We start from the raw sequence: 21,887 nt of genomic DNA on the forward strand, positions 1-21,887 counted from the left end.
TTAATTACACAAGTGAGACAGGCTGGGCAGGCCAGGCACAGGGCAGGGGCTATCCGCTATTAGTTTTGTTAGCAATGGTACATATGCAACAAACACTATTAATGATGGTAACCAGGGACTTCCCTGGTGGCGCAGTGGTTAAGAATCCGCCTGCCAATGCAGGGGACATGGGTTCGAGCCCTGGTCTGGGAAGATCCCACATGCCACGGAGCAACTAAGCCCGCGAGCCACAGCTACTGAGCCCATGTGCTGCAACTACTGAAGCCCATGCGCCGCAACTACTGAAGCCCGTGCGCCTAGAGCCCGTGCTCTGCAACAAGAGAAGCCACCGCAATAAGAAGCCCCGCACACCGCAACGAAGAGTAGCCCCTGCTCACCGCAACTAGAGAAAGCCCACGCGCAGCAACGAAGACCCAATGCAGCCAAAAAAATAAATATAAATAAATAAATAAATAGGCTGTGACTATTAGATGAGCTCTCCAGGCCCTTCTATAGTTTCTGTATTCACTGATCCATCTTGGCAGCGTGGAGCGGGGCACAGGGATCTGGGTGTTGGTCAGTGGTAATAGGGAATGGTGTATATGGCTGTTCCTGTAAAAAGGACCATCAGATTTCCTGCCCTACATCCAATCTTGTCTAGCTGCCTCCCTATGCAGGCCTCTCCTTCTGTTTTTCTTTAGTGTCTCTTACATATAAACTTTACAGGTAAGGAAGACCAATAGAAATCACTTTAGATTAAAGTTTATGGAATTTACATCCCAACAAGCAGTGGATTCTGGATTGGTAAAGTTCTTACATCAAAGTGAGCAAGTTAGAGGGCTGTGATGTTTACTTAGTGACCACTCTATGCCGGGCACTGTGCTTGGTGCTTTGCTTACATTATCTAACTGAATCATCAGAACACCTCCAGAGGGTAGGAATCATCCTCTTTTCCCAGATGAGGAAACCGAGGCTCAGATAGGTTAAGTACTTGAATCAGCCTGCCTCACCCAAGTCCAGACACTTTCTGCTATACCAGGCATCCCCTGTGAAGCCTGCAGGCCCTCTGGGAATGGATCTTGGATTTCAGTTTCCGGCCTGAGCACCAGAGTGAAGATTCATCTTCAGGCACAGGGCAGGAATCACAGACTCTGTGGTGGAAGAGCTCCAGATGGGAGATGGAGCACACGAGGCCAGGAGTCAGGTAAACCGTGCCGAGGATTCTCATTCTACTGTTGGGGGAGAATGTGCCTCCTCCAGAGCCAGTCCCAAAAGTTGCCTGGCTTTAGGAAATGCCATGTTTTAGATTTCCAAAATTAACACAGGCTTATTGGAGAATTCAGAAATGCATAAACAAAATAAAAATCACTTGTAATCCCACCACGAGGACTTTCAGTTCTTTTTTTTCCTGTGTGAATCTGTGCAAATATATACATGTGTATATTCCAATTTAGCAGGAAGCACACTGTGAATACTATTTTTAACTTACTGTTTTTGCTTAAAAATACATCGTGAACACTTTTCAACGTGATTAAGTACTCTGCTATAACATAACTTTTAATGTCTGTGAAAGTGTTCCACACATGATTATTCTATACATTTTTTTTAAGGTTGGCTACATTTTAAAAGTCTTAGTGACACTGCCTTCTCTGATCATCAAGAGAGATGGCTAGACCACTTGCAGAGTATAAGACAGTATAGACACCCAGGCATACACTCCATGGAGACCCCAAGGGGATAGAAGGTACAGGCAAACAAGGAATGGAAGATGGTGAGCTTCTGGCCACTGGGCATGTACCAGCGGATTCTGGTTTTGTGTCCCCCAGTCCCCAACAAAGCACACATCCCTTACCTGTACTGGCATAGCCCAGAGGTTTGGGCACAAGAAGAAAAACCACATGAGCTGGTTGGTGTCGATGGCTACCAGGTTACAGATCTGCCCGGCAGTCATTTCCCCCATGGATAGGTTGGAGGTGGACAGGTGCATAATTTTATTGTAAATTTTGGTCTGGAAATGAGAGCAGAGTGTTTCACATTTGTCATCATCAACATCCTAATCACCACCCCAGATGCCATGTGTCTCTGAAGTGCCAGGGGCTTCTCAGACATTCCCCCACGGAGCCCCAGAGCAGCTCTGTAAAGGGCACTGCATGATTGTTCCAGTTTTACAAATGGAGTCACTAAGGCTCAGAGAGGTAAAGGGCTTTGACTATAGTTCAAGCAAGTCAGAGAGGCAGCATTCATGTGAGGAATCTATGCTAGCATGACAAGCTACTCCCCCAGCAAGCAAGGCCTTTCCCTTGGAGACAGGACTTAATTAGCTTTTAAATCTTAAAAGCAGATTTTCACGTCCAGTTGTATTCTTGATTTACTGGAGGTCCGTGGAGAACACACTTTAGAGCCATAAAAATGATGAAGGGTGGCAGCCATCTGTTTTAATGCGGCTTCTTTAACCGGGAAAGGGGGTATGCTCTGGGGCCAAGTCCTGTCTTGACTGAGCCTTTAAATTAAACAAGGATTCAGCCTGGGAAGATCTTATGTGAGACAAATGCTTGTGTCGATCAGCCCCAGCACCTTCCGGAGTCTGGCCACCCCAAGGACCTTGTTTCACTTCCCCAGGATAGATGGGGAGCAGCCATGGTAATGGCTCCCCGTGAACTCTGAACCTAAAAGCTCTATGTGCACGGTGACTGTGCCTCCCAGAAAGATGGCAACTGTCAGGCTCTGTGCGCTTAAACAAGGAAAAATGCATTCCCTTTAGGGATGCCTGCTCTTGAATGAAATTCTACTGTGCATTCTGTTGCAAGGTGGATTCCCAGCCCTTAATTCATCTTTTGTGTAAACCCAGGCTTTTTCGTGGGTCAGGTCTGCTTAAAGCATGAACCTGTTCTGTCTTTTACGAGTTTATATATACCATGGGTAAGGTTTAATATAATGGCAATGACATTTTTTGACAGATCTATGCTCATCCTAAGTTATGTGCAATCAGTCTTTAAAGAATAATAATAAATCTAGTTTCAGTGAAGTAGGAACATACAGTAAACTATCAAATAAAGCATTATTAAGACCAGGATACATAGAATTACACGACCGAAACCGGGTATATGTCAAAAATTATATATAATACAGGAATCTTGCTTCATAACTTTTCATGCAAGAACTGTCGTTGTTCTCAAACTCATGAAGACATAAACCCTTATCTATAGATTTCTGTAAATCTCTGAAAGGAAAAAATTTTTTTCTAATTTGCTCCCATAATTAACGCCAGCATTTTCTTTCGGGGACATAATGAATTCGTGCAAAAGATTCAGACAGTTTAATAAAAATGATTACATGCTAATACATTAAAAAAACATATTTGGCTTTTTTAGTATAATTGGAAAATATTGGGCTAGTGTGTGATTTATGACAGAAATAGAAAGTAGATTTAATTACAAAACTGCGTGACTATGAAATTGGCTGCTGTTTGTGGTGATGCATGCCTGCCTGTCACTGGAGGGGTCTGGACAGAGTTTGGGATATTAGAGAGGTTTTCTGAACTAGCAATAGCTTGGTTCTCCTAGATCTGAACCCCTATGAGTCTTAGAGGGTCTTAGATTTTCCTGGGATCTTTCTACCATTCTCACTTGATGACATTCATGAGGAAATGAAAAACCACTGGAGATGGACAGCTTCACAAGCTGTGCACTATACAACTCCAGGGGGCGCCACTCACATGGACTATACCAAGATAACCAGAGTTTGGACCCAGACACAGTCTCCAGCCCAGGCTATACCCTTCTCTTCTCAGTTCCTTTTCTGCAATGCCTCTGATCCTGGCTCCCAGAGGACCAATCAATGTTCATGATTCTGAGAAACATTTCTGAAGAATGAGCTGGCTTTGGGATTTAGTCACAACTTCCTAGTGTTCTACTGACTTCATGGGAATTGCTGGGTATGGCAGAATCTGCCAGCTGTCCCCCCCTATCCATTCTCTTCTTTCTATAAGAAGAATTTCTAGCAGGGCATTTATGGCTGTCAAGAATAAAGACCAGGGACTTCCCTGATGGTCCAATGGTTAAGACTCCACACTTCCACTGCAGAGGGCATAGGTTTGATCCCTGGTTGGGAAACTAAGATCCCACGTGCTGTGTGGTGTGGCCAAAAAAAAAAAAAAAAAAAAAAAAAAGGAAAAGAAAAAGAATAAAGACCACACTTTCTAGCCTCTCTAGGTATAGCCATGTGGCCAATTTCTTCCCAGGGGGATGGGAGAGGATCTGTGCAACTTCCGCATCATGATTTGAAAAGACATTAGGTCTTCCTATTGTCCCTTCTTTCTTCTTGTCGGTTTAAATGTAGACATGATAGTGGCAATTTCAGTAGTCACATTAAACCATGAGACAAAGTCATGTAAGAAGGCTGGCAAAGAAACATTACAGAAGGAGCCAAGGTCTCTGATAATTGTATAGCTGCCGCATCAGCCCTGACTAAATGTGCAAAACAAACTTTTATCCTATTTAAACCACTATCACACTGGGTCTCTCCATTCCAAAAGTGGAACCAAAATTCTAATGAAAACACTGGGGCTTGGGGCTTCCCTGGTGGTGCAGCGGTTGAGAGTCCGCCTGCCGATGCAGGGGACATGGGTTCGTGCCCCGGTCCGGGAAGATCCCACATGCTGCGGAGCGGCTGGGCCCGTGAGCCATGGCCGCTGAGCCTGCGCGTCCGGAGCCTGTGCTCCGCAACGGGAGAGGCCACAACAGTGAGAGGCCCGAGTACCGCAAAACAAAACAAAACAAAACAAAACACTGGGGCTCATCACTACCTTGCCTAATGGGGCCCTGAATCCTTCCTGACCTTGACCATCCTTTCACCCGACTCTGAGAAGGAAGCCACAGCAGACAGGAACAAGAACCTAGACCCAGGGACTTACCAGGCCGGGTACGTCTCTCTCGTCATGACCCAAGATTTAAGAGTTCAAATAGATCTTACAGTCTATCTAGTCTTGGTATGTCAAACATGCTTCTTTGTAACCGAAGAAGACTGTCTGGTAACAGAGCCCTGGACGAAGGATTCTTAGGCTGCACTTGCATTCAGCAGGGAAAAGTGCTGAAAAAGTGCTGTGATTGATTAGTGATGTCCGTCCCATTCAAGGGGCTGAGCAGGACATCTCAGATCTAGTCCAAGGCAGAACTAGGGCTAGAACTACTACATTTCCCAAGACCAGCCCAAGGCACTCTCCACTATGTCACACTGCCTTGTCAATGGTTATTGTTTCAAAACACTGTTAAAGGGCAACAGGAAAATAAATTCACAGCAGAATCATTCTTGAGTGTCCGTGAGGACAAATAATGCAGTTCTTATTGTGAAGTGAAAAGAATAATCATTCAAGTACCTGTATTGCTCCTCTCAAGTTAATTCCAGTTTCAATGGCGACATAGTAGGATGCTTGCAGAAATGTCCTTTGCAGTAGGAGGGCAAGGAACAGAAGCACGGCTAAGACGTAGGCATTAGCAAGGAACTCTTGGGATGAGACAAAGTAAACCCCGAGAAATTGTGTCTGTTGGAAAGAGAAATTCAGAGGTGGCAGTCGTTGCCAGCAAAATGACTGCCATTGGTACCTGTTACTGGGCCATAGAGGCCATTATTATAGGACCCTCCATGCTTGCAAGCCTTGTGCAACTGTTTATGAGTGAAAAATCAGACTAGCATTCTTCTAGTTATAGGGAGGGTTGCCTATACTCTCTCCATCAATAAACTTAGGTGAACAGAATGTGGCCCAGTTCTAACATCATGCCCATAAATATGACTCTCAGCTTTCCGGCCACCAGGCCAGGGGAGCTCACTCTGAATAGGACAAGAGTAAATAGAGCGAATCACAGAGCAGCCAAAACTAGAACTGCTAGAACAGATCCCACGACGTGTGTTCTCTGCTACAAAAACAGAATCAGCTGAGGTCTTGTCCCACATTCACCAACAGCCTGCACTATAGAAACTTCTGGGGAGAAAGACCAGCAGAAAACATGACAGTAGTGCTCCCAGGCAAGAGATGGGAACTCATTGCCTATAACTGACTATTTCAGACCCAAGCGCCCCAGCCTTGTGGGCTCCTGGGACCTCCTTTTAAATGTAAGCCTTCCTGCACCTCCAGCAAGATCTCAGATGATAAGCAGTGGGGGGAAAAAAAACCCACACACTTTGACTTCATTGCTAAAGATACCAGGGAACAACAGCATGTGTTTCTAAATTCATCATCAACAGCTCCCAGGAAAACTTTGATCTTGATTAAGTCCATCGCTCCCCAGCACAGCCACATCAGTGTTTCCATGAAGACATAGCTCTCCCCTTCCGGAGACTCTGCCCTGAACTTTGCAAGTGATTTGGAAGGGTGTGGGAACTGCTGCTGAGGGATAAAGAGTGGTGGGAACAAAGTGCTGAGAAGGAGCCTGATGGCATGTCCACACCAGAACAGGCTGAAAGGGTCAGGATTCTAAGCGGAGTCCTGTTCCTAGAGTCAGAAATTCCTACATCCTGGATACAGGCCTTTCTGATGGTAGAGAAGATCTTGTCTCTTGGTTCAACAGGCCCCTTTAACCAGCTCTCACAGCTCCTTGGAGCCGGTCCTGGTTACAACTGTACGGCCCTTCCTCTGTGGCATGGGGTCTCTCACTTTTGGGGACAGCAGGAAGCAGATATAGGGAGAAGTGAGGTCTCTTAGAAGGGGGTCCTACTGACACCTGAATCCCCTGACTCTGTCTCATTTGTTAAAGTACAACAGGGAAAGGGAGAAGGGAGAAGGGAGAGGGTGGGGATGGCTGGAAGCAGCAAAATGGACCTTAAAACTAGGCCACATGGCTTAAGAACCTGACCTTACAGGGAAGCAAGGGGCAGGATACAATATTTACCAGGTGCAATGCTCACAATATGCAATGAGAAGAGTACCATTATTAGCCCAGTTTTACACATGAGGAAATGGAGTTTCAGCATGGTTAAGTGGCTGGCCCAAGGGCACATGCTGATAAAGGAAAACAACACGTGAACATGAACCTGTATGATGCCAAAATCACTACCGTAGATCCACTACGTAAGTCTCATCCAGTCTTTTGACCTTGAGTCTCCTACTGTCAGCTACAAGCTTGTGACTTGTGGGGGACTGAAAGATGCCCACCTGGATGGTTCTGGGTCAAAAATGTAGTCAGCCGGGCTTGGGAAAAACCTGGTCCTGTTTAACATGCCTTGGAATTCTTCTGTTCTACCAGCCTCTGTAGAGACCCAGCTCTGGAGAATAGAGTCCATTATTTTAAAGCCACAAAGCACATCATGGGGATTTATCCCAAAGGAAATAATTTAACATAAGGAAAGACCTGTATGTGCAAAGATGTACTATCTCTGGATTATAGCAGGGGGAGAGTGCAAAAATCCATGTAAATATCTAACCACAGGGAATGGGTAAGTATATTAGGATACTCATGGGAACACTATGCAACCAAGAACACCAGTTACCATGAAAGCTCTCGAGCAGCATGGAATGGCACTCATTCACTGTGTCACAATGATCAGAAAGCACATACGCTGGGGAATGAGGGCTAGAAAAATCAACCGATCTCATTGGTTAGGCTATGGGTGCTATTTATTAAATGCACTCATCAGTATTTGTACATTTTTCACAAAGCAACAAATTCTCATTTTTCAGGTCTAAAGGCAAAGCCTTGACCCCTTCCCCTAACAACACACACACCCTAGGGTCAGAAATAGTATTTATTTGGATCAAGAATTTTGCGACCTGTTAAAATGAAAATCTGGGGCTTCCCTGGTGGCTCAGTGGTTGGGAGTCTGCCTGCCGATGCAGGGGACACAGGTTCGTGCCCCGGTCCGGGACGATCCCACATGCCACAGAGCGGCTAGGCCCGTGAGCCATGGCCGTTGAGCCTGCGCGTCCAGAGCCTATGCTCCGCAACGGGGGAGGCCACAACAGTGAGAGGCCAGTGTACCGCAAAAAAAAAAAAAAAAAAAAAAAAGAAAATCTGCTTGCAGGTATAAGTCATTGATTGGGTCATTATTTGATCTCTCTTCAAAGAGACAGCGTAAAAGAGATGGAGGCCAGGATAGCTACGTTTTGATTAAGAAGTGGGCTCTAGACTAGCCAAAGAGGGCTAGGATGCTGCCCAAGGAAGGCAGGCCCTGGAAAGCTTCAAATGGCTGTGAGAGCACTGGCATTGCCCAGCACCTTGAAGACTGGAGAGAAAAGGCCAAGGACTTACAACTTGACATTTGGCGGGTGGTAAATGCTTTGGAAGATCAGATGTCCTTGTCTCACATTTTCACAAGCTCTCAGGGAGAAAATTGTGTTTGTTTCCAGGGGTTTCCCCAGTAGCGCTCAATAAATATATTTTAAATTAATCAATGCATTTGATCTTCATCCCCCATCTACTTTTTATAGAAGCTATACATTTCCCCATTTTACAGTCGAGCCAACAGAGGCCTGCAGAATGTAAGTGACGGCTGAAGAGCACAGAGGGAGTTTGTTGCAGAGGTAGGCCTAGCACCCAGGACTCTACAGGTCTGATTCCCGTTGCCCCTGCCTGGCCAGAGGTATGACTGGAAAGCCTCCTTTCCCTTGTTCTCTGGAGCTTAAAGGAGAGGGGGACACTTGGGATCTTGCTTCCAATTTTGGCAAGGGCCAAAAAGTGAATTGCTTGTAGGTCCCAGTTCTGGGAAGCCCTGGGTAAAAACACTGAGAACTGTCTTTGACCACTCACAGACCAAGGCACCCAGCAATCCATCCACAACCATTTGACGTCGTGGTTTAGAGCTTAGACTTTGAGGTTAGCCATATCTGAGTTTGAATCCTGACTCATTAGGTTAGCTACTGTGTCCTTAGTAAGTTCCTCAACCTCTCTGAGCTTCAGTTTCCTTACCTGTAAAATGAGGCCATTAAGGGTTTCTACTTCAGAGAGTTGTTATGAGAATCCAATGTAACAATGTAGGTAAAAAAATTTTTTGGTAAGTGTAAGCAGTAACAGTAACATCTGCATTATTCATTGAAGAATCATTTCTCCTGTGCCTCCTGGGTGTCAGGCACGGAGCTGGGCATGTAGAGGTCAGACAATGCAGGTCCTGTCTTAGGAGGCTCAGGGTCAAGTTGAGGAAAAAGAAAAGGGGTGCTTTGATGGTGCAAGCATAGGATATTATGGGAGCACAGAAGAGGAGCATCTAATTCAACCAGAGGAAGGCTTCCTGGAGGAGGTGACATTGGAGATGCATCTTGGCAGCTGAGAGGGGGTTAGTGACGCATGCCAGACCAGAGCAGCTCATGGGCATTGTCGTAAAGAGACCAACCCACATGCTGACAGCACAAAACCACAGAAATGCATATAAGTTCTCAAAGTACCCACAGTGATAGCCACAAATACAGGCGTTCAAATGGGGACACAGATATACACAGAAAGAGACATACCAAGAGACACAGGGACAAACAGAAGGAACATACGCATACACTCATAAGCAGGTCTCAGGAGAACTCATTCAGAAACAACACACACTCACTAACCTACACATGATTCCCACTGAGGTTTAGAGGCCATTCGAAGCTTTGGCCCTGAGATCAAACCCTGACTATTCTTTTTTTCTCTGCTCAGCTCACAGCCTAGAGCAGCGCTGGCAGGTTTCAGATGCCAGCAGCTCTTTATAAATCCTTGCCCCCCTGACAGATCAGAGGCATTCATGGCAGGTGACAGATTGTTGGAGGGGGTTGGGTGAGAGAGGGGGCTGGAAAGAGATCTATTGTGGGTTGTGCACAGCCTGGGTCCCAGCTTTCCTTGGGGAGTGGCAGGGGGACAGGAGTGTCAAAGATCTAGCAAGCTATATGACACTTCCAACAATAAAAGAAGAGATAAGAAATGCTTGTCCTTGAAGATGCCAAGGGCGGTATGATTCTTGCCAACTGTGAGTATCCTGGCAAGGGAAGAGAGGACAGGGCAGCCACTGATAATAAAGTAAACAATGGGTGCTGGGCTGTGCTGACTGCAGCAGGATGGATTCAGGCTGAGCAGAAAGAAGGGCTTTCTCACTGAGAGGGTTGTTAAACATTGTGACGTGTAGCTAGAGAGCTTCCTTCTTTGTTCATAAAGACCAGAATAGCACCTGTCTCTCTGGGTTACAGCTGCCTGCCAGGAGGCAGTGGGGTGAACCAAATAACTATTTTGTGTGTGTGTGTGTGTGGTACTCGGGCCTCTCACTGTTGTGGCCTCTCCCATTGTGGAGCACAGGCTCCGGACGCGCAGGCTCAGCGGCCATGGCTCACGGGCCCAGCCGCTCCGCGGCATGTGGGGTCCTCCTGGACCGGGGCACGAACCCGTGTCCCCTGCATTGGCAGGTGGACTCTCAACCACTGTGCCACCAAGGAAGCCCCCAAGTAACTTTAATAAATGACCCCTTTCCCCCACTTTCTGGGCCCAGAAGCCCTAATGAGAATTAAGCCGTATGCCAAGCAACCACACGATTGAGGACTCTTTGTTGCTGACATTGGAGACTATATTTACTTTCAACTCTCATTTCTATGTCTGTAATTTGCTGATTGTATTTGGGCTGCAGGGAACAAATATTAAATTTGATAAGGCCTGCTGCCACTGAGGCAGTGCCATCTGTCTCGGTGATTTATGTGCCAACAAGTAACTGAGACAAGAGCGTTCCAATGAGAGGGCAGCAAATCCCAGGGTTTGTGTATAAACAAAGAGAAAAGAGAAGGCAAAGCTAACATTCAGATGAACTAATATTCTAAGTGTTGTTCTCACCATCTCTTTGACACATCCGCCGTCAGAGTTCTTAGGAGACTTGGCATAAGAGTTTTGGGAAACATAGGAAGAAGACGATGTGGACAAGCTGATAAGGGCTCTGGCTGGTGTCACTTCCCCCTAATATTAACAACTGGCTCCATGCTGCTGCAGTTTTATCAATATGGAGTATTTGGGGGTCACCTAAGGTCAGACTGAACCTGAAGGTGACACTCCTGTGGACAAGAGAAGCAGTCTCTTCCCCCCTCTTTTGAGGCCAAATAAAGTTCAGCGGCTCAAAAGCCACTGAAATCTAAATAAGCAAAAAGAGTCTTCAATTTTTTTTTTTTAGGCTTTCTCAAGTTTCTTTTTTAAGAAATTGATACATTATTTAAGCATTTTCTAAAAGCATAAAAATTGTGAAGTACAGTAAAATTTTCATAAAATTTATTTCAAAGTTAATAGTCCTCACATTCTTGATGGAACAAGAAATCTACCCATCTTAGCCTAGCCAACTCCTATGCATCTGTCAAGGTCCCATTCAAATACCCTCTCCTCTACGAAGCTGTCATGATCACTGGCTGAGTTAGTCACTCCTTCTTCCCATAGTTCCTTGTATCTACTTCCAAGTAGTAGTATTTAACACATCGTATAAAAATATTTTATTTAGATTTCTCTCTCCTCCATTGGGTTTCACAATCCTTGGAGCCAGTGGTGATGGCTTGATAATAATCAATTTAGCATCATGATTGTAAATGCCCAGACTATGGAGTGAAAGAGACTTGGTTTCAAATCCTGACTCTGTCACTAACTAGCTGAGAGACCCTAGGGAAAGTTACTTAACCTCTTTAGCCTCAAGTTCCTCATCCGTAGAATGGGGATTAGAATACCTACCTTATAAGCTGTATGGTTATGTGAATTATATCTCAATAAAACTGTTACAAAAAAAACTTACCCTAAAGGGCTGTTGTAGGGATTAAATGAGATAGCAAATGGATAACTTCTGCACACAGCCAGGCATGTATTAAGCAGTCAATAAATGGTTGTTATTATTGTTAATCTCCTCATCATAACCATTGCCTCTATACTCTGACAGCCTAACCCAGGTCTGGCACATGGTAGGGTTCAATAATCATTTGCTGGGCTTCCCTGGTGGCGCAGTGGTTGGGGGTCCACCTGCTGATGCAGGGGACACGGGTTCGTGCCCTGGTCCGGGAAGATCCCACATGGCGCAGAGCAGCTGGGCCCATGTGCCATGGCCGCTGAGCCTGCGCGTCCGGAGCCTGTGCTCTGCAATGGGAGAGGCCACAACAGTGAGAGGCCCGCATACCGCAAAAAAAAAAAAAAAAAGAAAAATCATTTGCTGAGTAAATCAGACAAACAGACTTGGAGTGTCTCATATTCCCGGCCAAAAGTACTCAGCTGATTAATTATACCTCTGGAAAAAATTCATATGAACCTCCTGAGGATTAAATGGTATCTGCAATTTTGGAGCCCATGAGATGAATAACATTACACAAGGGAGAGTCATAAATTAGTAGTCAGATCCCTAATTAGTAATTCCCTGCATCATTTTTGGACTGTCTATTTGTGGTTAAAAGGTTATAATGATGTTCCTGCTGGGAAAATAAGACTGAATTTTATTAGAGGTGAAAAGTTTTCCGCTTCGTGACCATCTAAACCTAAGTGGCAGCAAAGAAACAGATGGAAGAATTAAGTACTCCACCCTCACCCCCAGAGTGGATGTTATTGCCCCAAGGAAGGAAACTAAACCCCAGAAAGATTTTCTGTCGCTGTTGTCCGACAAATTTCAGTCTGCAGCATCTGTAGAGCTGGAAAGGCCATTGGATATCATCTAGTCCAATGGGTTTCAAATATTTTTAAGACATGGAACTCTTTTTAAAAAAGAAATTTTAATGGGCAAGTCTAAGATATTAATAAAACTGGGGCAGCTTTTAATAAAACTTGTAGTGGAGGGAGAAAAAGCCCTACACACGGAGGTTTCCCATTCTCCTCCCGCCAACAGCGGCCACCAAGATGGCCCTGCAGAACCTTGAGTGCTGTGCATGTACAAAACTCAAGAAGATAGATCCCCGAAAAGTTATTTAGAGTCTGTTAAGAAGACATGAACTAAAAGCTAACAAATGGAAGCTCTAGACGCTGGATAAACAAATGCACTTCCTGCAACCTTCTGAATGATGACGTAACTGAGAGAGGTATTATGGTGACTATGGTATGGTGAAAAGAGCAAGGCGCCATAAATCCTCTAGGGGCACAAGCTTGCCTTCTAACATTTCTGTTGACCAGATGCACAGCATCTCCTAGAGAGGGATATTGCTAAGGGCTCTGTGCATCAACGGCTGCCCTGTTGCAGCCACAGCTCACGCACTTCGGCCTCTTGCCCTTTCTCCCCCATGAGTGAAAACCTTGCAAAGGGTGCCCTGCTCTACCCGTCGGTGGCCTACCTTGGGCTGGAAGACGCGATTCTCCTTCCCAAGGTGGTCCACGATTCCAAAGATGCACAGTGGCCCAGCGAAGCCCAGCAGGTCAGCCAAGATGCGGAAAGTGCTGCTGAGGACCAGGCGCCTCCCGAAGGCATGGCAGAGGGCCTGCCAGATGGCCCGGGCACCCTGTGTGCTTTGCATGTCCTTCCGCTGTCCAAAGAGACCCATGGCCAGGTCAGAGTGGCCGAGGGCCCGTTCACAGCAGGGCCCAGCCTCCCAGGGAGCTCCTGGCTCCTGCTGCCTGGGGAAACCCAGTGGCATCTGCTGCAAAAAGGTGAACTCCAGGAAGAAATTATGGAACCACAAAGTGTGTGGTTGTGTGGGGCCATATGGGGACCCAACATGGTCCAGATGGGGAAACTGAGGCCAGATGATGGATCAAGGTCACACAGCTGGTCAGGGACTATGTGGTGAGCACAGCACTGTAATGAGTGAGTAAATATGCCAGTCCAGTGCCGCTGTGTCTGCCTCAGTGTCTCCCCTTGATGCTAGGGCAGAAGCAGTGAAGGAGCAGTGGACTGGGAGTCAGGCAACCGGCTCTACTACCTACCGGTCGTGGGCCAGCTCTGGGGAGGTCACAGCCTTTCTCAGGGCCTCAGTTTCCTCATCAGTGATTTGGAGAGATGCCTGCCTGGCTCAAATCATAGAGTTATTGTAAGGATCAGGCTACTAATGCCCCTGCTCTCCAAATGGGTGAAAATTCCCACCTTTACAGTCACTAGGCTCCAAAAGGAAGAGCACAGGGCATGGGAAATCAGTACCTCCCTTCAAGGCCTCAGTTTCCTCACATGGACAATGAAAGTGTTAGACCAGATGAGCTAAACTGTGAGGGCCATTCCAGCTGTGACTGTCCTACGAGTCTTTGGTCTTGGACTTGTCCCTGGTTCACTGTGTGACTTAGGGCAAGCCTCTTCCTCTCACTGGGACTCAGTTTCCCCACTGTCCCATCAAGGGTTTGACCTGATACATTCTGATGTCCCCATCTGTGACTCTAAACCAGAGGGCAGGGAATGGATGGTGTGGCCGTGCCCCCACTGACCGCCTGGGCATCGAAGGCCTCGCAGAGCCGCTGGTAGTTGGTGAGGGCCCTCATGGCAATGGGCAGCTTCCCAATGGCTCGGAGATCAATGGGCTTCTTGTGGGCAGTCTTGATGAAGGCGTTCATCCACCAGTAGGTGCCTTTGGACAGCAGGTTCACGAAGGGCTGCAGGAAGCGCACCCCCAGGTCCTGCAGGTCCTCTGGGGGCTTCACTTCCCTCGGCATCTTGAAGAAGATGTATCTCTGTGGGGCACACGGGTCACTGCGGATCAGTAAGTGCACCTTCTCACCACCCTCCATTCTGCCTCAGCAAAGATCTGGGGTTGTGACATCCCACCCTTGACCTCTAATAGATGGGGCCATCGTTTGCCTATTCCCAGGAAGAGGATCCCCCAACTCCTCTTGGCTACCAGTGCCAGGGCCTCCTGGCTCATAACCCTTCATCGAGGGCCACTCTGAATCCCCTGGGGTGGGTTGGGTTGGGGAGGAGCAGGAATCTCCCATATACCATCTTCTCCTACAATTCTGAAGATGCCATTGTGTTTCATGTAGGGTTTGCAGAATGTGGAGCCATGCAGACCTGGGTTTGAATCCTGCCTCCTCCGCTTACTAGCAAGGCGTCTTTGGACACATCTCATCTAAAGTGTATCCTCATCTAAAAAGGGGATGATGTGAGGGTCAGTGGAGGCAGGGAATATAGAAGCCTCTATAGCCTGCAAATCACCGACTAAAGCAGAGGAGTAAGAGAATGCAGATTAAAGTAGCACTTTATGCTCATCAGACTGGCACAAATTAGAAATGGCTATAGCCCCCCTTGCTGGTTGGAGAAAGGGAAAGTGCTTTCTGATTCACTGCTGGTAGGTTATAGCATTTCCGGAAGGTAATCTGCAGCATCAATTGACATTTAAAATACACAAACCCTTTGAGCCAGTAACTCCACTCCTTGGATTCTCTCCCATAGAAATAAAAGCAGCAATACATAAAGATATAGGAATGTTGAATATGCCATTATTTATGAAGGTAAAAAGTTGGCAACAAAGTGAACGCCCATCAATAGGGTAATGGCTGAATACATTATGGCTCATCCATACGATGGAATATTATGCAGCCATTAAGGAAGCTAAATTAACCATATCAGACTTGGAGGGAGTCACAAGGGATATCTGTTAGATGAGAAAAGCAAGCTGTGAAAAACTATGTATAATATGATCCCATTTTTATAAAACTAATATTAAAAGAAAAATACAATACTTACATGTGTTGAGAAGAAATTCTTAACACATTATATTAATTATATTAATAAAAGCAAAGAGGTATTTAAAAGAGGTATAATAAAAGGTATTATATTAATAAAAGCAAAGAGGTATAATAAAAGGTATTAATAAAAGCAAAGAATGTAAGGACACATACTAGGCTGTTAGTCTGGGTTACCTGGGAAGAGAAAGGTTGGGGGAGGGGAGGGTATAAATCTCAGAGAGGGAAAGTGGGCAAGCAAAAATGATAAAAAACAAAGACATGTATGCAGCCACATTTACCACATTTACTCATTCATGTTTAACTATATGAATACATTAAAATAAGCCTCCCTGACCTCAAAAAGAAAAAAAAATCAAACAAACTCAGAGAAGCCAGTATCTGAAGCTTTTACTTCCTCTCTATGGGATTAAACCCAGATTCCTACAGCCTCAGCTGTCACTTCCTCTCCCCCTGGGAGCCTGGGGTAGAGGGCAGCTGGGCCAGATGGAATGTTCCTCCTGAAACTTTTCTCACTGGCCTCAACTCACCTTTTGGGAGCAGGTAAAAGAAGCTGACTCCTTCTAGGGTTTGGCTAAGAAGAGGGTGGGGACCCACACCTAGGCACAGGACACAGGTCAGAAGCCCCGCCCTGGCCCAGGTGTGTCCTCAGGTGGGTGGCAGCCCATTAGCGGCCTGCTTACCCTCACCCTGATGACGTTGACCTCCACGAGGAGCAGCATCCCGTACAGGATCACCAGCAGCCCCGTGAGGCAGAAGCGCAGCTGCGAGAAGCCGATGGCGTGGTCGTAGAACTTGACAAACTTGATAGTCTTGGTGATGAAGGCCAAGGTCCAGTAGACTAGCAGGGCTGCCGAGGGGAGACAAGAGAGCACGGAGGATGTGTGTGCACATATTCACGTGTGTGTGTGCAACTGTGTGGAAGAGGACAGAAAATAAGTGTGTCAGGGAAGAGGTGTGTGTGCAGACAAGCAAGTGTTATGGGTGTGAGTATGCGCATTTCTGAGTAAAGGGGTGTTTGTGTGTGTGAATATATGAGTGTGTAATCTTGAGACGATGGTGCATACATTAAAACATTCATGATAGGCATGTTCAAAAATCATCATCTTATAAGTCAAGGTGGTCAGCCAAACTTCCCTTTACAATAAATAAGAGGAAAAATAGTGGAATTATTTCTTGAATTTAACTAAGTTATAGGCACCATACCAAATAAGCACTTTAAACATATTTATCTCATTTATTTCTTATATTAGCCTTGTGAAGGAAGTCCTGCCGTCATGCTCAGTTTAACAGACAAAGGAATCGAGGCTCAGAAAGGTTTGGTAACTGATCTAAGGTCACACAGCCATTAAGTGGACTAGCCTAGTGCCAGAGCCTGTGCGTGTAGGCTCCACCCTACAATGGCTTCCTTGCGGAATTCCCAAGCTGGAAAGATCTTAAAGGTCCTTCAATCTAGCCCTTTCATTTAACAGATGAGGAACCTGAGGCCCAGAGAGAGGAGGTGACATGCCCAAGCTCACTGCAAGTTAGTGACAGACAGAGGGTGATGGCCTAGGTCCCTGGCCCCCAAGTCCAGAGTCCACTATGGCATGATGATGCTCCTCAGGGAGCCTGGGGAGTGGGAGATACAAAAAAATGAGTCACAGTCCTGAGAGGCAGTGTGTATAGTGGTTAGAGCTGGGCCTGCAGCCAGATACGCCTGGGCACAGATCCTCTGACTTAATAGCTATGTGACCTTGGGTAAGTCATTGAACCCATCTAGGCTTCAGTTTCTTCATTCATAAATGGGAATAATAACAGTACTACCTCAAAAGTCGTCATGAGCAAGGTATGGAGAGCATTTAGCACAGTGAGCCTGGCACACAGTGGGTGCTCTTTGGATATCAGCTGTTAATATATTTGTTATCTCCAGATTTCAGACCTTAGACCATAAACACCAGGAGCCATCTGTGGATTCTATCCTGTAAATTCCCACCACCCCCATCCAAATCCAGCAATAAATCACAGTCAGCTGGTGACAACAAAAGACAGCAGTAACTAAGTCCCCCTTTAGGGGGTGCTTTAGCATAGGCAGTCCTTCCCCAATTACCCCCCTAGAGTCATATGCTCTGCGATATATGATATATATGATATAAGGTCAGCCTAAATGCCTAGAGCTCCTCTCTAGAGGAATCACAGAGAGGGAAGGAGACTGTCACTCTGCCTTCATCCATAGGAGGGCCAGGACATAAATGCCAGGGCATCTCTTGGGGACAAAAGCTGGGGTCTGTCCCAGCCTGGCTCTGGGCTGGGAACTAGGTTGAGACATTGAACTGGGGAGGGACAAATGCCACCTGAGTGAGAGCATTAGGATAGAGGGCAGGAGCATCCACTTCTGGTCCCAGCCCTCAAGACTGGGATGATGTCCCTCAGCTGGGTCAGGTCTCCAGGTCACAAGGAATCCCCTAGCTGGGGGACATTCCCCTGCATCCACATCTATACTCTCCCAAGAGACTCTATCCCAGGCACCAGAACCTCTTTAGACCTTCGTGAGGGTTCCTCCTGAGGCCAAGACTTTAAAATAGGTCTCAGTTTGGTCTTGCCTCTAACACGTAACAGATATGGTTTGATTTGATCTTTATAACAACTTATGCCTTAGGCAGGGACTTACTATTCCTTTTCAGATGGGGAAACTGAGGCTCAGAGCGCCTGAGTGTCTTGTCCAAGGTCACACAGGGAGTTAGTTGAGGACCCAGGACTAAGCCCAGGGATTATTTCCACAGTCCCATCCTACAGTGCTGAGCCCTCAGCCTGTTGCCAGACACAGCAGCATTCGGTAAAAGCTTAGTGCATGTCTGAGAGAACAGGAGAAAGGAAAGAATGTAGTAAAACACAGGGGCTGCTGGTGAGTTTTAAACTCTGAATTCCCATTACCTCTGCTTCTTCCCTCCCTTTCCTCTCCCTCATCTCCATATCCTACCTATTACCAAATTCTATTTTACCTCCTAATTATCTTGAATCCATTCACTTCTGTCCATCTGGGTGGCCACCCGGGTCAGGTCACCATCATGTCTCCCCCGGACCGCCTTATGGTTTTCTCATGGTTTCCCCACTTCCCCTCTTGCCCTCCTCCAGCCTAGCCTGCGTAGAGCAATACATTTAATCAAATATGATCTCAACACACCCGTGTTCATAGCAGCATTATTTGTAATAGCCAAAAGGTGGAAGCAGCCCAACTGCCCATTGATGGATGAATGGATAAACAAAATATGGTGTGTGTGTGTGTGTGTGTGTGTGTGTGTGTGTGTGTGTGTATACACACACACACAATGGAATATCATTTAGCCTGAAAAAGGAAGAACATTCTGACACGTGCTACAACATGGGTGAAACCTGAGAATATAATAAGCTAAATGAACCAGTCACAAATGGACAAAATAGTGTATGATTCCACTTACACTACGAGGTGCCTAATGTAGACAGATTCATAGAGACAGAAAGTATTATCTAATGATGGTTTCAAGGGGTTGAGGGGAGTTATTGCTTAATAGGTGCAGTTATTGTTTAATGGGAAGATGAAAGAGTTTTGGAGATGGATGGTAGTGATAGTTACCCAACAATGTGAATGTATTGAGTGCCACTGAACTGTACACTTAAAAGTGGTTAAAATGGTAAGTTTTATGTTATGCCTATGTTAACACATACACACACACATCCCAGTCCTCAATGGCTTCCCATCACCCCTGGGATAAAGAATAACGCCTGTAGTGTGGCCTTCAAGGTCTTGCCCCACCTGTCACTCCAACCTCCAAAGTTCAGCTCCCTTCTGCTCTCTGCACTTCAGCTGCTGTTTTTTGCCCAGATTTCCTAATGTGCTCTGCATCTTCTGCCTCTGGGCCTTTGCACATGCTGCTCCTTCTGCCCGAAGCATTCCCCTGTCCCTTCTCGCAGTTAGTTCCTACCTATCCTTCAGTTCTCAGCTCAAACATGACATTCTCACAGAACACCTTCTGATCTCACCTGGGTCCAGGAACAAGGTTACTTTGCGGGACAATGTAAGCCGCATCATGGGTCACCTTTCTGCAGGACTCCAGACCTTTGACCGGACAGTAGCTTCCTCAAAGGGCCAGCTATTCCCCTAATACCTGCTGCCCTGCAGCTCATGGGGTGCATCCTCTTCCCTTTTCCCTGTTCTAGAATTTCTGGCTTTGTGGAGAGCAAAGCTCTACCAAAGGGGGGAGTTAGTCTTTGTTCCTTGGAGAAGGACTGGTCCATCCATGGGTGGTCATTTGTGCTTTGCGGAGAGAACATTATGCACTTTCTGGAGAATGAGAAAATGAACTCACCAGATGCCCAGACAGGGTGTTTCTAGGGGCACCGGTCAGCCAGGCCTCGTGGTTAGTGAGACGTCTCTGTGCCTGAGGAGCTGCTTCAGACACTGGCACGGGAGGCTCTCCGAAGCTTGTATTTAACACCTCTCCATCTGTTGCCCCCTAGTCCCCCAACCACACTCACTTGGGGGCCCCTGGGGTGGGGGCATCACCTGGGTGATCCTGATGGAGGCAGCTCCCACCTTACACAGGAAGGTAGACCTGTGATTAGCTTGGGAAACTTCCTCTATGCACTCATGACACCGTGCTGTCTCTGGCTTAGCACAGAGAGTTCCAGACTCCAGATGTCAATTAGATGCTACGATTCCTAAAAATCATAGTCTCACTTAATGACACACGGTCTGACCACAGCCTAACAGTCAGATGTACAGGCCTGGCCTTAGACATGCAGACTGAGCCTCACACAGAGGTAAATCTGTGGATTTATACCTCTGGCCTAAGCACAGTCTGAGGACCCTTAGACACACAGTCTCAGCCTTTTTAAGAGCCTGCTTGGGTGCCAGACTCCTGGGGTCTAAACCTGGCTCTGAGGACTTCCCTGGTGGTCCTGTGGTTAAGAATCCACCTTCCAATGCAGGGGAGGCAGGTTCAATCCCTGGTCGGGGAACTAAGATCCCACATGCTGTGGGGCAACTAAGCCCGTGCGCCACAACTGGAGGGCCCGCGCACCACAACTACTGAGCCCATGTGCCACAACTAGAAAAAAGCCCACGTGCCACAATGAAGAGCCCACACGCTGCAATGAAAGATCCCGCATGCCACAACTAAGACCCAGTGCAGCCAAATAAATAAATAAATATTAAAAACAAAACAAAAACTTGGCTTTGGCCCTTGACTAGGTGGGGAGACTAGTGCAAACCACTTAACTTCTGAGCCTCGGTCTCCTGACTATAAAAGGGAAATAATAATGGTACCTACCTCACAGAGTTGTAAGGATTAAATGAGTTAATATATGTAAAATGCTTAGGATCGTGCCTGACACATAGCAGGTGCTAAATGAGTGTTCATTGTTATTATTTGTAACCTCTCTGAGTTTCAGTGTTCACATCTGTAAAATGGGGATAGCAACAGTACAAGAGGGAGAGTGTGGGGGGTTAAGTGAGATAATGCACGGAGGAAGCTTAGCATTGAGCCTGGCACACAGCACACACTCAGTAAATGTCAACAGCCATCACCGTTGCTTCTGACTGGGACCCCGGCCACATGGTGACAGAAGGTCTAAGCAGGCACTCCTAAATGTTGGCAAACCACAGGCTCTGGTCCTGGGGCCCTTCTCTTTCCTCCATGTTACCTCATTTGGGCTCAAGATGCCACCTATGAAGCCGTGACTATCTTAGACCTCCTCTGGAATGCCCAACTTGTTTATCTAACTGAGCGCCTGACACTTGAGCTGGCTGTTTCAAACTCATCTGTGCCCTAAACACCCCAACTTCTGCTCCTTTGCCATGTCAGTTACTAATACCGCTGTTCACTCATGTACTCTGGCCCAAAGCCTAGGAGTCTTCCTTGTTCCTCTCCTGGCCCCTGACCTCATCTCCTACCTGTGCTCTTTTTTTCTTCCCTGTGCTCATTTGCCTTCGACCATACTAGCCTCTTTGCCAAGTTTGTTCCTATCAGAAGGTCTTTGCACTTGCTGTGCCATTTGCATGGAAACATCTACCCCCAAATATCTGCATGCTCACTCTTATCAGAGACCTCCTCTGAGCATCCTATACAGGAAGCAACACGGCCTTCACTCTCTACCCCTTACCCAGCTCTATGTTCTTCATAGCATCATCACTACTTATTTGTTTGTCTGTTTACTGTCTTTGTTTGTACGTCTCCTCCACGAGACTGGAAGCTCCACAATAGCAAGAATTTTTCTTCTCTACTTCTGAACCTCTAGCACTTAGAACAGTGCCTGGCACATAGTAAGTCCTCAGAAAACATTATCTGAAGGAACAAATGGAAGTACCTATCCCTCCCCGTTTCCCACTCCTCCCCTTTCCCT

The 21,887-nt window shown here is 46.6% G+C and overlaps 1 protein-coding gene across 2 annotated transcripts in view; it reads right to left on the reverse strand.

Moving 5' to 3' along the window:
• Positions 1–21,887, reverse strand: part of ABCC8 (ATP binding cassette subfamily C member 8) — a 76,689-nt gene that overhangs the window by 48,421 nt on the left and 6,381 nt on the right. For both annotated transcript variants that reach the window (XM_007458781.1, XM_007458780.1), the window contains exons 4-8: positions 16,211–16,377; positions 14,274–14,516; positions 13,196–13,384; positions 5,354–5,518; positions 1,832–1,987 (exon numbers count right to left, since the gene is read on the reverse strand). In XM_007458781.1, the coding sequence (XP_007458843.1) occupies positions 1,832–1,987; positions 5,354–5,518; positions 13,196–13,384; positions 14,274–14,516; positions 16,211–16,377 (920 nt within the window). The remainder of the gene's footprint in view (positions 1–1,831; positions 1,988–5,353; positions 5,519–13,195; positions 13,385–14,273; positions 14,517–16,210; positions 16,378–21,887) is intronic.

The sequence above is a fragment of the Lipotes vexillifer genome, unplaced genomic scaffold (genome assembly GCF_000442215.2).
Source record: "Lipotes vexillifer unplaced genomic scaffold, Lipotes_vexillifer_v1.1 scaffold892, whole genome shotgun sequence".
Lineage (NCBI taxonomy): Eukaryota > Metazoa > Chordata > Mammalia > Artiodactyla > Lipotidae > Lipotes > Lipotes vexillifer.